The 16,311-nt window shown below is 41.1% G+C and overlaps 2 protein-coding genes across 2 annotated transcripts in view; one reads left to right on the top strand and one right to left on the bottom strand.

The window, feature by feature from the left end:
- Positions 1-5,296, bottom strand: part of BAIAP2L1 (BAR/IMD domain containing adaptor protein 2 like 1) — a 34,977-nt gene extending 29,681 nt beyond the window's left edge. Inside the window, exon 1 of the mRNA XM_018067333.2 lies at positions 5,039-5,296. Within this exon, the coding sequence (XP_017922822.2) occupies positions 5,039-5,296 (258 nt within the window). The remainder of the gene's footprint in view (positions 1-5,038) is intronic.
- A 325-nt stretch (positions 5,297-5,621) lies between these two features.
- NPTX2 (neuronal pentraxin 2) overlaps positions 5,622-16,311 on the top strand; it is a 55,348-nt gene continuing 44,658 nt past the window's right edge. The window contains 1 exon segment of the mRNA XM_008928024.3: positions 5,622-5,627. Coding sequence (XP_008926272.3) covers positions 5,622-5,627 — 6 coding nt within the window.

Here is a 16,311-nt window from a genome sequence, read left to right as displayed (position 1 = left end):
ATCAATTAAAATTATTGTAATATTTTATTCAGCTTCAGAAGTTACAGGGGACAAGAGCAACTCAAATCTATTTGTACAGTTGCTTTTTCTTACAGTTTTAAAGCTTCTCTTACTTGAAGTCTAAGGAAAAGGTCATGAAAATGAGTGGGACTGAACATCAGTGCAAAATTTCAAGTCATACATTAAAGCTAGATCTCAAAACTTCTAAAAAAGCAGGACAGAGGACCAAAGAAGAATTTCTGATCCAGAGAACCACTAATTTAAAGTTGTCAGAAGTCTCTGAAAATAACACAGTCTTGTTATTTGTCATGGTGTACACAGATGTGGAAATGAAACCTCTGCCTTAATCCAAATAAAGATCACAAGGTAAGAAAGAGCCTGGGAGAGACAAAGTGGTTCAGAATACATTGTTTGACTGTACAGTGAGCGTAAAACCACGGCCTCCTAATTGTCAATCGTGTGTCCTATATTCCAGTGACACTCTACCTCTCATGGACAGAATAATTAACGAGAAGAGGAGGCACATGATCAGATCCTACAGCTTTCTATTATTTAGGATGAATGGAAATAAAGGGAAACATTTTCAAAACAGGCAACTAGAAACATGTTTTATGCAGAGGCCTTTAGAGTTGGCAAAAGTGACCTCCCAAGAAAAAAAGCAGAAGTGAAACCTATTCTGGTCATTTGAGTCATTGAGTCCTCATATAATCTGTTATAAAGTTGCTGTGTGCCTTTCCCATCCTGAAGCCAATGTGAGTTATTCAGCCTGGTAGCACAGAGCTGACTGAGGAGGAAGAAGCCTTGTATTTCCACTTCTTGTGTGTAGGTATTATATCTCCCACAGTTCCTGATAGTCATATAAACAACACTAATCTTCAAAACAAATGACAGCCATTGTAAAAGTGCCTTCCTGTAAATGCTCAGCATTGCTTTTTACTTAAAGACACACCTCACTGAACAATAGCTCAGCAGGTATGAACACAACTGAACAATGCATAGACTCCCTGTAGATTCAAGTTTACATCCTGCAGGCACTTTTGCAAGAGCAAATAGCAATGTATTTGGGTAGAAATCTGAAATTATAAAACTAGCAAAGTAGATCTTGATGTGCATCATCACTGATATTACCATCACTACAGCTGTTCATAGCTAACCTTTGTATAGCAATTAATGATTGAATTTAAATTGTTATTTCTTAATTTGAAAATGAGTAAATTTTTTTTAAGGTCTTTAGTGTTGCCACACTATGTCTGAGAACCCACCTGAGGAGATTCAAAAGCCATAAAAAAAAGTAAATCATACTGTGTTCTACTGTACTTGAAGCATTTTGTACATTACTGCATTTCATCTCCTTTAACTTTTGAAATCCATAATACAGTTTTCAGAAGGGCACAGTTGAGCCCTCAGCACATCTCATGTTAAGCTATCTCGGTTTTAAGTTAGCTTAACATTGTTTTAAAAGAATTTTAATGGAATGGAAAAGAATAAATTAAGGTGCCAGTGTTTATTCAAAAAGACTAATTCTTATGACTAATTACCAGTCATCTTGATGGAACATTTCTTGTTTAAGAGAAACATTAATATGTCATCCATCGCTGTGTTTCAAATACAGACTTTTCCAGGTTATGAACACCTGCCCAAGGATAGACTCTAAGTAGGCATAACTGTAAGTAAGGTCAAAAGAGAGAATTTGTACCAAGGTGGAACTGGATTTTAAACACACACACACAAACTTTCAAAGGCTCCTCCTCCCACAAGTTAGATTTGTATTTCAGGGATGCTAAATGACAGCCTGACTGCAGAATGTGCTAGGACCATAGGTGAATTTTAGTTTTGGTAAATAAGTCTGGTAGTTTATTCTAATTGTCAGTCTTTTTAAAATATGGAAACACGGAATTTGGGACTTTAAACAGAATTTATCAGATCTATTTCCACAATAAAACAATATAGCCTGCCAAAGTAATTCTACAATGCCCCTGAGGAGAACACATCACTCCATTGAGCAAAGGGTTTTTTTTTGGAGGGGCTCTTTTGGTTTGGTTTTTTAGATTATACTTTGATAAGCGAAATTTCTGGGTAAGAGTCACTGGAATACAGAGCAATAGATCTTTAAACCCCAAGATTAGCAATGCCAGTGAATCACAGCTATCCTGCCGTTCTGAAGAGCTCCGGAAACCTCAAACCACGGGAGCACTCGGTGACCGCCTGCCCAGCCCTCAGCCCACACGGACAGGACAGGTCTGGAACTCAGCACTTTCCTGTTTTGTCCCCTTTCCCCTGCACTCTGTGTATCCCAGCTGGATGCCAAGTAGTTTTCCCCCACATACAGCAGATAAAACAACCCTGTGTGGGCTGTGGGGACACACCAAGACACAACAACTTCCCTGGGGTTACAAATGGAGTCTGTGTGCCAGGGGGTCACACAGTGTCCCCTCACATCACGTCACATCACCTCGGGGAGCGACAAGGGCAGGGCTGTGTCATACCAGGGAACCTCTGAGCAGTTCCTTGGCAAAAGGGAGGCTGTGCCCTCTTTAGTCATCGACTCCCACACCCTTGGGCTTCATTTTGCACGTGCCATTCCTACCATGTGTTAAGGCGATTCTTCAGGTATTACATAAAGTGTAAATGTCAGTCCTGGGTTTTGTGTGTGCACACATATTTGTGAATTATGTTGTTTACTTAGTCAGGGTAGCTGAAAAACATTGAAGTATTCACTTTCTGGTGTTGTTGCCAACAGAAAGGAAGAACAAGATAAAAATAAAAGGGTCACCTGATGAATTCTGTGAGTGTATTTTGAAGCTTTGTATAACACAGGTTACTATGTATTTAATAAATCCAATGGATTAGCACTGTGAGAAGAAAAAAAAAAGCAAACACACAACAAAACCTCCAAAAATAGCAGACCAGCAAGGTATTAAATTTAATTTTCTATTACTTTTCCAGGTCATCCAGAAGTTGATTTTTTTTGAGAAGTCCAAAGCCTGTGTTCAGCCCTGCAGCACAGATGCCATCACTGCATTACACTGAATTGGTTTTCCCAGACCAAGACTTTCTTTTTACTGGTAGGAGAGGCACAAACAGAAGGTATGAATTTCATCCATCCCAGCACGGTGTTTCAAGCAGGGCATTGCCAGGATGGCACAGCAAGAGCAGAAGTTCCACGAGCACCACTGAACAAAGCAGAGCAGGCTGAAGCCCAGCACAAAGAGGTGTTCATTTGTTTTAGATGGGGGAGCTGTGATTACAGTCACAGCCAGTGCTGAATACACAGGCTACTCCTCTCTGCCCCTAAGAGGTGACAAACTATTTTCAAGATTTCAACTTTGATCTAGAAATAACTGCTTTAAAGTAGACGCTGAATCCATTTTCTGTCTGAAGCAGCCTTTATACCTTATCTGGATAAAGTTTCAATTTTTAATGAGGGCAGGGCAGGAGGGTTTCCAGGCCTGTGAGTTCAAGCTATGTGATACAACATACCAGACCTCTCAAAATACCTACATAGAAGGCATTTCATCACACTGTCAACACTAACTTTGTATTACTGTGGTTTTGTTGGTTATTTCAATCTTAAGTATTCCTTTGAATTAGTTTAAAACACAAAACAAAAGGGTAAACTTTCCCAGGAAATAAGTACTGAATAGCAGGGAAGGTTTTGCTTATTTAGAGGTCTGTTATTCCTTTAAAGCCTATTTTAAATCATACCCATTAAAATACACAGGATATTTTCTTCCCCCTCCTCTGTAAAACTGTTTTAGCTACATTCTAGAAGTCAATAGACAAGGTAGAACATTCCTTTGTTGGCACAGCCCTGAACAGTCAACTTCCCAGGTTTCTCTTCTGTGAGCCTATATTTACAGGGTGCTCTTCTGAGAGAGGATTTTATGTTTGCTTATGGCCTTGCCACGAACGTAACTGATATCAAAAAGCACCAGACTGTTTAAGATGACCTGTTCTGGTCCAGAGGACAAAATTTATAGCCAGGTAATCTCTTTTTTTTTTTTTTTTTTAAGTAATTTTGCATGAAACTGATAACTAAATCCAAAGTAAACAGCAAATACAACATGTATTAACTGGTGTAATCAAAGGGGTAAAGTTGACTTAAGTGTGTTGAAGAAAAACAAAAGTAACAAACATCAAAATTTACTGCCAGTAAATGTTTTCAGAGACCTTTCAGTGATGACAACATCATCTTTAGAAATATGAAAATGGTAGTAAACCAGTAAGGTTTAGTAAACAGTAAAATAGAACAACCCCTCAGAAAGCTTTCCTTTGGGCTCAAAGCTGCAAGTGCACTGCAGCTGTAAGTTAAATTTGCAAATGCATTCACTCATGCAAATTTGAGTGCTTTCTCTAGTTCAACACACTGTACAGAATGAGGATTACGGATCCAATGCTGCCCAGCCAAAAGTATGATTCTAAAGGGAATTTTGCCCAGTTAGAATTGATGTGTTTTGGAAGGACTGCGTTTATAGGGAAAAGAAGTTCAAAACAAGCATCTGGTGGCCACAAGCAAAATATTTTAAATTCTACAGATAACGAGGCATTTTGGAAAGTTTGAAAGCTACCGACACGAATGGGGCTGCCCGCAGCAGCCGGTGCTTCGAGGCAGTGCTTGGGTGCACCACCATAAATCTGATTATCAGCTCGGGACGCCGGCAAGCAACTTAACTCAGCGTTAAGCCATTTTTAGGCTGTGGCCCCTGTGAAGAAACAGTTCAAGCAGAGGGACCACAACCACCAAACCGCCTTATCACCCAAACACACCGAGGGAACTCGGGAGAACCGAGGAACAGGTCTGAACGCCCGCCCTGTCCCGGGGCTGTCGCGGCCGTGCCCGCCCTGGCTGGGGAAGGCGAGCGGCCCGACACACCGGGACGGGTCGGATCACTCACGGGGAGGGAAACAGGGAGAGGGGGACAAACAACGAAAAGAGAAGGTCGCTGCGATTCCGCGCGAGGAGCCGCGGCCGCCCCGAGCCCGGCGCGGCCCCCGGGGCAAAGGTGGGCGCGGGAGCCCCTCCCCGGCCCGCACTCACTTTGTACGTGTTCTCCGTCAGCTTGTTCACCTGCCTCGGGGGTCCCGGACATGGTGCCGGCGGGCAGAGCTCGGGTCCTGGGAGCGCCCCGGCCCCAGCGCAGCGCCGCGGCAGCCCGGCTCCCCCCCTCGGCGCCGAACAAACTGTCAAAAACTTGCGGAACAGCCGGGGCAGCGGCCGCGGGGCGGGACCTGCGGGGGCCGCGGCTCCCGACGCGGCAGGACTGGCTGGGCTGGGCGGGGAGCGACGGGATCGCATCACGCGCACCGCGCCTCGCCCGGTACGGCCAGGGCTGGGCTGGGCTGGGCTGGGCTGGGCTGGGCTGGCGGATCGCCCGGACGGCCCGCCCGCCGCTACCTGAGCTGCCACATCCTCCGTCCTCCTACTCTTCCTCCTCCCAGCTTCCCTCTCCGGGAGCCCCTGCCCCGCCGCCAAAGCCCAGCCTGGGCCGTGTGGAGGTCATTTCAGCTCTGCTGGTGCCCCATGGAAGTCGGAGGTAAACTTTTTCTCCCAGCAATTAAGTGAGGGTTCTGTAGGAATTAATTAGTTAGTCTTGTCAGAATTAATTAGTGTAGCCCTAGCGATGCTGGTGAGGCGAGGGATGATCCCCTTGCTCTCTTCCACAGCAACTTCCCATGAGGAGGGTTTCTCAGAGCCCCTCAGGCACGGACAACAATGTCTTTCTCCCGAATCCTGGCCCAGTGCACTGCCCGAGCTTCATGCTACAGTTTTCTGTTTCTTTCAAATACACCCCCATAAAACAGTGCCCCCAGTTATCTTTTCTGTGTGAACTGACTCACGAGGCCTTCATGAAGCAGGGCTGGTGAGGAAGGCTTTGGGAAGTTGTAAATTTTTGTGGACCATAAATTGGCCAGAGATTGTGAGATTAATTTAAAGTATGCTGGTTGGGATATCTTTCTGATAAAGTAATACCAGCACTACCTTGAAGGACCCTGTGGGAATTTCATAACCTTAGGTACTGAAAACTAGATTTGGTGCTGGGTGTTGAGTGTGTGTGATGCAATCACTGTACTGATACATTGGCCATCCCTCTCTTGGTTTCTGTCTCTCCCTCTGATTCCCTCATTTTATTGCAGCAATAAAATCATGACAGGCAGAGGAAACTGGACTTGGAACAGAACATCTAGTTGGACTCTGAGGTGGGAGGAGGTTGTTACCAGGTTTCAAGAGCTGTAAAAGTGTTTTCATTTGAGCATTGGAGGTGCCTTTAGAATTACAATTTACCATCTGGAAAAAAACTGGGCACTTAGAGTGTTATCTTGAATGCAGCTAAATTTCAGGGCAGAGAGGGGGTTTTATGGCACTTCATACCCCCAGGTAAGGTCTTTGCAAACTTCGGGTAGGTATGGTATTAATTGCCTTTCAATTCAATTTATAATGTTATCCTATAGGCATAATGAATTATTTTGGGCCCAACTCTACAATTTATGTTCCCATTAAGCAGTGTTTGCTCATACAATCAGTTGTCTAGAATGTGATGTGGCTGTTTACCTGAGCATGAGGAGAAGAGTCACAAGTCTTTTGTCTGAAGAGTGTTTTACAACTTTGGAAACAGATCATGCCTGGGCACTACTGCTTTTGTGTTACCATATGCCAATGCTTGGAAAGGATCTCCCTCTCTAACAGGCTGGCATTCAAATTTGAAGGAGCAAGTACCCAAAGGAAGATGTAGAATAGGTTTTCCTTTCCTGATTCTTGCTAAAGGAGCTGGGAATGTGCTGTATAGCAGACAGTGTTATTCCTGTTAGGGACAAAGCATTTCTCTTTCCTCTGAACACTACGGAGCTCTGGGAGCTCACCTGGCATTCAGGGTGTTTGTTTCCAGTTGGCACACCAGATTCAGTCACAGTAAATAACAATGTAAGTGTTAATGAAATATGCATATCAGAAAGAAACTATGTGGACAGGCAAGTCTAGCTCTTTAAGTATCCAGACCATTGCTATAAATCATAAATTTTGAAATTCACTAGAAAACAAAAGTCTGCTTGTACTTGTAATACAAACACAAATATTTTGGTCTCTTAATAAGGGATTTTTGATCCTACATTGTGTTAAGATTAGTGGTATGTTAGATGGAGTCAATCCTGATGTGTGCAAACAACAGGAAGTTAGAATGGTCTGATTACTTCTTTTGATGCTTACTTTTAATACATATAGAGTTTCATTGTCCAGAAAGAGGAAGAAGGAAATATTCTTACTTTGGTGGTGAGCCCATGCTGCTGTGTAATTATGTCTGTTCTTTTCACTTTGTCTCAAGCAATAACTGCTTGAGTTCAGGTTAGAGGGAACCTGGCAGGTTAGTAGCTTACCTGGTCCAGTCTCCCAGCAGAGTAGGGCTAATTTCAGCATTAGCTTGCTCAGGGCTTCATCCAGGTGAATTTTGAAAATCTTCAGGAAGGAACAGTTGAGGAACAGAATGGAAAGTTCTATTTGAAACAACCTGTAACATGGCAAGTAAAGAAAATCATCTACAGTGTTATAGGAAACAATAATTATTAACATTTCATGTGGGTCTATCCCCTGAGGTAAGTCACCCATCCAGCTGAGCTCCTCTAGCTTAACTAACATCTTCTGTGTTGTAACAAGAGCTTTGATATTAGACTGTGACATGTTGCCTATTGAGAAAACAAAACTCCTTCCTCATTACCTGCCCTTCTGCCTCACATTACACTTTCCTGACGTCAAACTGAAATGTTTGTAGACTTGTAATTATGCATAATTCCAACAGACCCCCTGTTTCAAAGTGATGGCTTGGACTTCAATGTCTCCTGGTCTCACTCTTGCCATGGTTAAAAGGTGCTCCTGGTCCTTGACAGGTGGGTATGAACAAGAGCAGCCAGGCACAGGCACAGGGGCTGGGCTGGGACTGAGGCTGTTGGCACCTGAACTTGTATTCCTGCTTGTATTCCTGGGCAGTGCCTGCCCTGGGCCCAGATCCAGCAGTTCATTCCACGTTGGCCAAAGGCAGAACCACATAGATTTAGCAAAACTGCTGTCGAGGGAGGGACTCACTCAAAATAAGTCCTTATATATATTCCCTACAGAAGGCCAGCTCTCCCTTGCAGCATTTAAGTTTTGGAACATGAGTAGCAGCAGTAAAAATTTCCCCATGTCTTGTCAGCCTTGTAGAACTGACACTGTAGAGAAAATTGTATTGTTGATATAGCTTTTGAAAACGTATGTACTCAGAAATATTCCTTTGGGTATTTCTTTAAAAGCAGTAATGATTTGATGTGTGATTGTTTTCTGTATGTGTCCTGTTTGCATGCCAGTGACATATTTAAACCTTCTTTGGAAAGGTTTAAGCATGCTGGAAAGGCCATTAATGTCAGCTCATCATTAGATCTTTAACATGTGTTTTGAGTAGCTTAATATGACTGTAACTAATTACATGAATTGTGGCTAAGCAGTGATCACATATGCATGATACAGCCAGCTGTGGCCTAGTTCGTTCCCTGTGGTCATTACCAGATGTTTAACTTGATTAAGGAAAAAAAAAGTGTACACTGTGTGTTATTGAGTGATGTCAAAAAACAGAGTCAGAACAAAATTTTCTGAAGAGGAAATTAAAGTGACTCTACCAGCTTGCTTTGCTGATTGATATTTTTTGTCCTCAGTTGACACTTATAAGGAATTATTCAAGTATTTTAATCCCCTTCAAACTGACAATACAAATGCACACTAAAACTCACACAAAGTGTCATTTGATAGAATTATATAAAACTTCTGAAAGTTTACTGACCCTTTTGATCTGAGTCAGCTCTGGATCATTTAAAGGCTTTACACCAATTTTTAATTGATGCAAGCAAGCACAAAATCATTTTGTTCCCTGCTGCTCATTGTCCTGAGCTGGTTTCAAAGCAAATGAGCTGTCACTCAGACTTACAGGTCAGTAAGATACTGCAATCTTTGGTCAAGGAAGACACTTAATCAAATGCCCAATTTAAACGTGTAATAATTCACTGTATTTTGGAGGGTTGAATCAAAGAAGTGCAAGGTGCTTTTGATGAACTCCTCTTTCTCCAGACTGAAAATAGGATGATGGTTTTATCATGGAGATGAGTGCTTTGGATGCCTGTGTTTTGTGTCTCAATTGTCTCATGTTGCAAATTATTTTGGCAGATTTATAAGATGAATTATATAATCGATTTCATAATTATGGGGGGTTTTTTTGAGGCTCAAAAAGAATGTGTGGTATGGAAGAATGTGTTTTTTAAAAGGTCTTTTTTGAGATTGCCTAGAATATAGACAAAATTTCACATTTGAGGGAACCTAATAAGCAGTACTGCTAGCTGTGCTAATAGTTTTCTGCTGTTAATTGAAATATTTAATTCAAAACTCTTATACCCACACATTTTGTGACTGCTTATTTCTTGCTGAAAGTAGTGATGCTTTAATTCGCGTGCTGTGCCCACTAGATGGCAAGCGAGCTATGCACGATGGAGGAGAAGAAACATATCTGTATGCACAAGGCTTTCTCGAAGTGCTTTATAATGTAACAAGATAGATATTAGTGGTAAGCAAATGAAACAGCATTTATATTGCTCAGACACAGCCTTAGAATTTTTTCTCAAGAGTGTAAGTGCTGTTAGTATGTTCATATTATTGAAACCTAAATATACCTTGGGATCTGTAACTTTATTTTGGAAGTCAGCCCTAGCAGCAAGCCAACATCCTGGTGAAACTCCTGTTATAAACTTCTAATCCATTTAGGTTCCAGGGTTTTATGACTCATGCTGAAAACACAGTATTTTAAATACCTACGTGTTTGTTATTCTCCCTTTTGTAATTTGGCAGCTGGGGATTAACTGAGAACAGGTGTGCACTGCTCCAAATGGATAAACTGGTTTTGCCTGGGGCTGAGTGTCCAGTGTGCAGCTAAACATAGATCTGCACATTGCTGCTCTTAGTGGTGTCAATAGAGTGGGTATTAGAACCAGAGTAGGAGTTACCAGTGTTTGTTATGGAGTAGAACATAAAGACCTCAAGTGGAATGTGATGCTGTTGCTGGGCTGGGAACTCAACATGCACCAGGTGTAGAGCAGCACTCCTGTGAGTATTTCCAGAGAACTCAAATGTAAATTTTGGTGCTGTGTTTTTACCTCTTCCTTTTCCCAGCTAGGAAAAGATAGACCAAGTAGATAATACTGGTAGTTTGATTGTACTTTAAAAATGGCAAAACTAGAATGTCATTTCCACATTGCAAAGAAACTTGCAGCTCATTAACCCCTCTATTTTATGCAGCCTTGCTGTCATGGAGAATTACTAGAAAAGTGTTCAGGCTAGATTGTATTAATAATAAACTATTAAAAAGATTACATTATATTCTTCCTGTCTTACCATTTAGTTGTGGACATTTTTTAGAAGCTGTACTGACACCCAAAAAGTAATCCATTTCTATTTTTTGGTGATAAAAATAGGATTCCAAAACCATACATGGATATTTTTGGATGGAACCACACTTAAGTTTCTTTGTATGGACTTGTTATGAGCCTGCCTTCTCCTCTTATGTTCAGTTGCTGTTCTAGGAAGCTGCTGAAGTAGAATCTAACACTGCTGTGCTGCCCACTCCTTGTTTTTAGACACCCACTGGCTGGTGACAATACAGTGTTTTCCAGAAAATGCATGGGCAGTGATGGTTGATGCAAATCCTGGGAGCAGCCGTGCAGCCTGTGATGGATGTTTCTAATCCTGCCTGTCCCAGGGGCCTGTGCAGCCTGGTGTGTGCTCTGAGTGTGTCTCCTGGCAGGCCCAAAGTGGTGCTGACAGTTTCTGTCTCCACCTGAGGTCCTGCACCTTGCAAAATGTTTGAGGAAGGAGGTGGTTGGAGGCTGTGACTGTTCTGCAAAGATGGGAAGATGATGATTAGATCAGACTGGCAAAAGGCAGTTCTGGAGATTTGCAGGAAGAGGATGATTGATTAATCACTGGCTGTCTGAAAGGTGATAGCTCTAGGGTCAAACTAGACTTCCAGTTACACTGAGACTGGGAGAGTAGCATGGTTAGGGAAGTTAGAGTGATCCCAGGTGGCTTTTGGCTCCTGATTAATTGGCTTCATTGAAGTCAGTTCGGTTCCTATGAATTTCCTGAAAGAGCTTGGCTTGACATTCGTCACTTCTGCTCAGCTTTCCATTCAAAAATAAAACATGTGGGCTGTATCACAAGGAGAGATTCTCAGCCTGGAGGCAAAGTGGTGTGAGGTGGCTCAAATCCACCTGGCTCCTGGTGGGTTTGCTCCAGGACATGCTGGCTGCATCCATGCTGGCCAGCACTTGGTTTGGGTCACTGCTGGGCTCCACCCTGGGCTGGGAACCCTTAAACCAGCTCTTTGGTTTGGTTTTTCTGTTCAAAGTGCCTGAACTAATCCCAGGGCTGTGTTGTAGCCTTCCTGTGGCATTTGCAGGTAAGAATTGTTTAGGCTGTGATTCAATACAGACAGTGCAGCTGCTCAGTTGTATGGCTTCTGAGGAGGAAGCATTTTACTGCTCTTTTGTCTTCTTCACATAAAGGACTATAATTTCAGTTTCAGATGTTTGTGGGGATGTTTTAGAACTAACTGTCCTGGAAGCAGAGAACCTAGTTTCTGGATGCAGGTGATATATCAGATTGGTCTATGCTGCATATTACTGCTGCTCCATTCTAGAATTCATTGAATTGAATATCAAGATAACTTCAGGGGTTTCTAAATGTTAAATTTAGAAATGTTAAATGATATGTTAAATTTTAAGGCTCTTGTTCATATACAAAGCCTGTACAATACTGCTTGTCCAAACTAGGAAAGAAGGGATGGAGTGGATCTTCTTTTGACCACGAGATTGATGTTTTTCTCCTAAATTTAGGACAGAATTTGGTTGAATGAGAGTTTTTGATTTAATTTAGTGAAGCCCAGCTTTTGTTTTTATTCCCTTGAGTTTTGGTAAACTTCGAATAATGTGAACTTTTCAAAGAGAAAACAATTACTCAGGAAACTCTTGCACTGACAGGATTTGTGAAACAATTTGATAATATTTCCTTCTCCTTTGACTCCTGAAATATTGGGAGTTTGCTGCTTGCTGTTGTGCATGACTCATTTGTATTAGGTGCTCTTCATCCATCTATTGGTTGTGCTGTGTAGATGGAATTTCTTTGTCAACCTGTTTTTCATTAGTATCATGGAACACACGTACTTGCAGCTAAAGTGTTATATAAAGTTTTATATCTCTGCCCACATTTGTTACTATTGTAACACTGCTTAGCAACTAAAAGTAAATCAAAAGAACAATAGTGAAAACCCACTCAAACTCCCTCTTTACAATGGAGGCAAGGGCCTAAGCTGCAAAATTCAGGTATCAGTTTAGATCTGAAAGTTTTAGAAGATCAGAAATATGACATTGGTTTTATGCTTTTAAGTGTGAAAAGTCATCAGAGTTCTGGTCATCTAGTTCTGCTTTTGGGTGTTCTGTGTATAGTATTTCAGACCAAGACAAAAGGTTGAACCAAGAGTATTACCATACATAGTAATGAATTAAAAAAAAGGACAATTAAGATTGTCTCCTTTTTTGGAGTACCCAGAAAAGATGTAATATTGTACTATGAGTTTATTCTAGATCAGTATCCTAAGTCCCCTTCCTCCCCCAGATGACAGAACAGATGGTTCATCTCTCTCCTACAATTTCTGAATCCTTCAAAATCCTCACTGTGAGCAGCTGGGTCTTTCTTTCAAGAAGTCCTGCACCTCTAGTCCATTTTAATTCTCAGCTTCAGGACTAACTCTTCAAGTAACACTGCAAGTATTAACCTGTTGTGTTGATTTTTCTGGAAATTATTAAGGCATGAGATGGTGTGCAGAATGGATACTACTGATGAAAATATCAATACAAGTAGTTCTTCTTCAGCACTGCAGGAGAATACCCATAACCTCTTTTCCCCAAACTTTTTCATCCAAGCCTGTAGCCTTTCAGCAGCAGAACTGCTTTACTGTGAGAGCTGTGGGCACTGTAACCACTTTAGGTCTGTCTATACCCAGGGATGGCACTTCAGGCAAAAAAGGATGTTGCAAATTACACAGGTAAGATGAGAGCTGTAACAGTGCCACAATGACAACATTATCAGTACTGAGGAGAGGGCTGAAATCCTGGTTTATGATGGGTGATATGTATTCATAGTGGAATAATGACTATAAAAAGAATAAAAGCATCCTTGACATTCAAGGACCAAAATCTATACTCACAGAAAACAGAAAGGTGAAAGACAGGCAGTGTTGTGGCAAATGGACAAGGAGATCATGAGCACCTTCATTAGTAGCAACAATGAAACTGGTCACTGCAAAAACTGCAGGCAGGGAGGGAAAAAACCCACAGTTACTTTCTCTTGATATTCTTTTGTTGTGGGGAACTTTCCATGACCTCAAGAGAACTGTGGCAGTTACGTAGCATCACGTCAGGAATGACATCAGAATGACCAGGACAAATGGGCTGTGTAACTGGGAATTTAAACCCACACATTACTTACATTGATGGATAACTTTTTAGAGACATGAGCATTTTTTTGGTTGTGATTCACCAGCTAGCAGCTGGATATTTTTCCTAAAATATTCAGAAATATTCAGCTCGCTAAGTGCAGCCAACAGTCTGTGCTGTTTGGTAATATTAATGAGCTAATGTAAAAATGTATAATATTTTATTAGCTCTTCACATCCCTTCTTCAGCAGCAGCACAGAGTAGTTGAAAAGGCAGACAGTGGCTAAGTAGGAAGCCCACTCACATAGGAGGAATCACTTGATAACAGACATCCACCAGAGCACCTTAATGTAAACTTTTCTCTAATCAGTTGAAATTTCTGAGCAAAACAAGAGTTGGAAATTTGGTTTTGCTTCTGAGTTAGTCTCAGCTGCCAACACAGTCCACCAAGAAAGTGGGTAGCAGCACATGAATTAGGGCAGTGCTGGAGCTCGAATTCTGTTTGATGTTAATGCTGCTCTGACTCACAGTGTGATCCAGATTTTAGCAGAGCTGTGGTGGAGTTCCAGGTCTGAAGATGGAACTCCCTGGGTGCCACCCACCTGTAGCAGCAGGTACAGCTGGGTCAGGTGCACTTCAAATTCTGAGCAGCTTTTTCATTGCAAATTTTGTGCCAGTCTCACTCTATTTCTTTAACTTTCAATTTCTCCTGCCCCAGCTACAAATTCTATTTACCAATATCATAGAAATGAAAATATTGTATAAAATAAAGCACATACACACAAAGTAACAGAAGTCCTGTTTCCCATTTCCAGCTCTCTAACATTATGTTCTCTTACTCCTTGCCTTTCCTGCTCATTTTATGACTCTTTCCCATCTCAATTTCTCTCTGCAGTCATTGATTACAGATGTAATATTTCCCATATCAAATTTAGGGCTATAAAAATAGGCCCCAGTGCAGAAAGTATTTTAAAGGAGGCTATTTCAGTTGAGTTAGTGAGGTTATTTGTTAGAGAATAGTGACACATTCATTAATTTTTCTGTAGGGAATTGTTGGTGAAGTTTCTTTTTTGTACCCTCTCACTCTTTCCACTGATTCATTCTCACCTGTTTTCTGAGATTGTAGTGACCTTGCAGAAATATAATGTGACCTAAAAGCTCAGATTCATTAGAACATGATTATCATGAAGCAAGAGGTCTAGCAGAGGCATTTTAAATGAGAACGTAACATAGGTAGCTTTTTACTTTTATGGAAGTGTGAAAATTTGAGTTACATTTTCATTAAGTTGAGGCAAGTATGTCTCCAGCATGATCGGTGTACCTGCTGTAGAGTGCTGTGAAACAAGCCAGAAGCAGCATCTTTCCCCCTACTTCCTCCTGCTTTTATTGATTTAAGTGAGGCTCTGGGGTATCTGATCCTATCCTGATGCCTGAAGATTTATTCATATAACTCCCTGTGCATCAGCACCATATTATACCACTTGTTCTCCAGAGAAAATAATTAAGTGAATTACTAACGCATAAAATGCTCAAGTTAAAATGCTTAAAAATTCCATTTGATGCAGTTATATATAGCTTAATGTAATAAGTGCAGTATCCTCTTAGTCAGAATGCCTTGTGTGGCATCCTCTTAGTCAGAATGCCTTGGCTTTCATCTCCATTACAGGGAATACTAATGAACAGTTGATTCCAATTTTGTCAAGGTTGCTGTGTTGTTATATTCTTAAACAAGACCAGAAGGTGAAAAAGGACTAAACTGTATATAAATTAAAAGTAATCATCAGAGGTCAGTGCAATCATGTTATTACTTTGGGATTGCAGTTATAAGTGCTGTGCTATCACACAGTTTCTAAAATGAGGCAGAAACTTAAGCTATCCACTGACTTGTAGCAGAAGTTGCTCCTGGGAACGTCAAGTTGGTTCATCTTAAGTGCAGTTATTGCAAAGAAAGTGAGAATAATAACCAAATGCAGCCAGTGATGGAACAGGTGATAGAATTCAGCCTTTCATTGAAGGAACTAGTGTGAAAATGGGATTCCAGAGGAGCTTCATATAACACAGCAACCAGGGGATGACAGGAAGTTCCCAGAATCTTGACCAAGAAAGCTGTCAAATAACTGCAAATGTGGGTAAGTTACTGAGAGCTGGAACAGTCGATTCTTTTTCTGATTGCTTTTTTGTGTGTGTGTTAGAAAGGCTAAATCATTGAAATTGAGCTTTTATGTGAGAGGTTGTTTAATTTTTGAAAAAAATTGGGTTTTTTTAGGCCTGAAGTTAATTAGATGTCATCTATTACAGTGAAACAAAATCTTTTTATGTTTGAGTTTCTCTGTATTGTTTAAAAGAAGATAAAAATAAGGAATACTTTGCAACATTTTGTCTTACCTACATCAAATGTTTTTCCTGGATACAGTTCTCTTTGCCTGGGAACAGAACTAGCAGTTCCTGATTTTTTAATTTTTTTTATTTTTTCTAAATTTTTGCCTTTTTGTCTTGTTTCACTATGGAAACAAGCATTTTAACCCCCTGAATCTGTATTGAGAATACAACTGAAACTCACCTTTTTATTGCAAAACACACAAGTGTGTGTTTTTGTATTCCGATTGTATTAAAACCAGTCATTTCTAAACACAAAATCCACTTCAAAGTCTACATCCCAATGTTCATCCATCTTCATGATTCCTATTATATCCCTTTCCCTCTACACACAGACATTTATATAACAATTGTATTGTACTGGAAGTTGAACACTGGCAGTGTATGAGAGAGAGAGAGACATGAAGAGGAGGAGAGGGAATTGTTCCAGCAGAGTGA

The sequence above is a fragment of the Manacus vitellinus genome, unplaced genomic scaffold (assembly GCF_001715985.3).
Source record: "Manacus vitellinus isolate BGI_N305 unplaced genomic scaffold, ASM171598v3 scaffold_12_pilon, whole genome shotgun sequence".
Lineage (NCBI taxonomy): Eukaryota > Metazoa > Chordata > Aves > Passeriformes > Pipridae > Manacus > Manacus vitellinus.
Note: the sequence above shows the minus strand (reverse complement) of the source record. Positions and strands in the feature narration are given on the sequence as shown.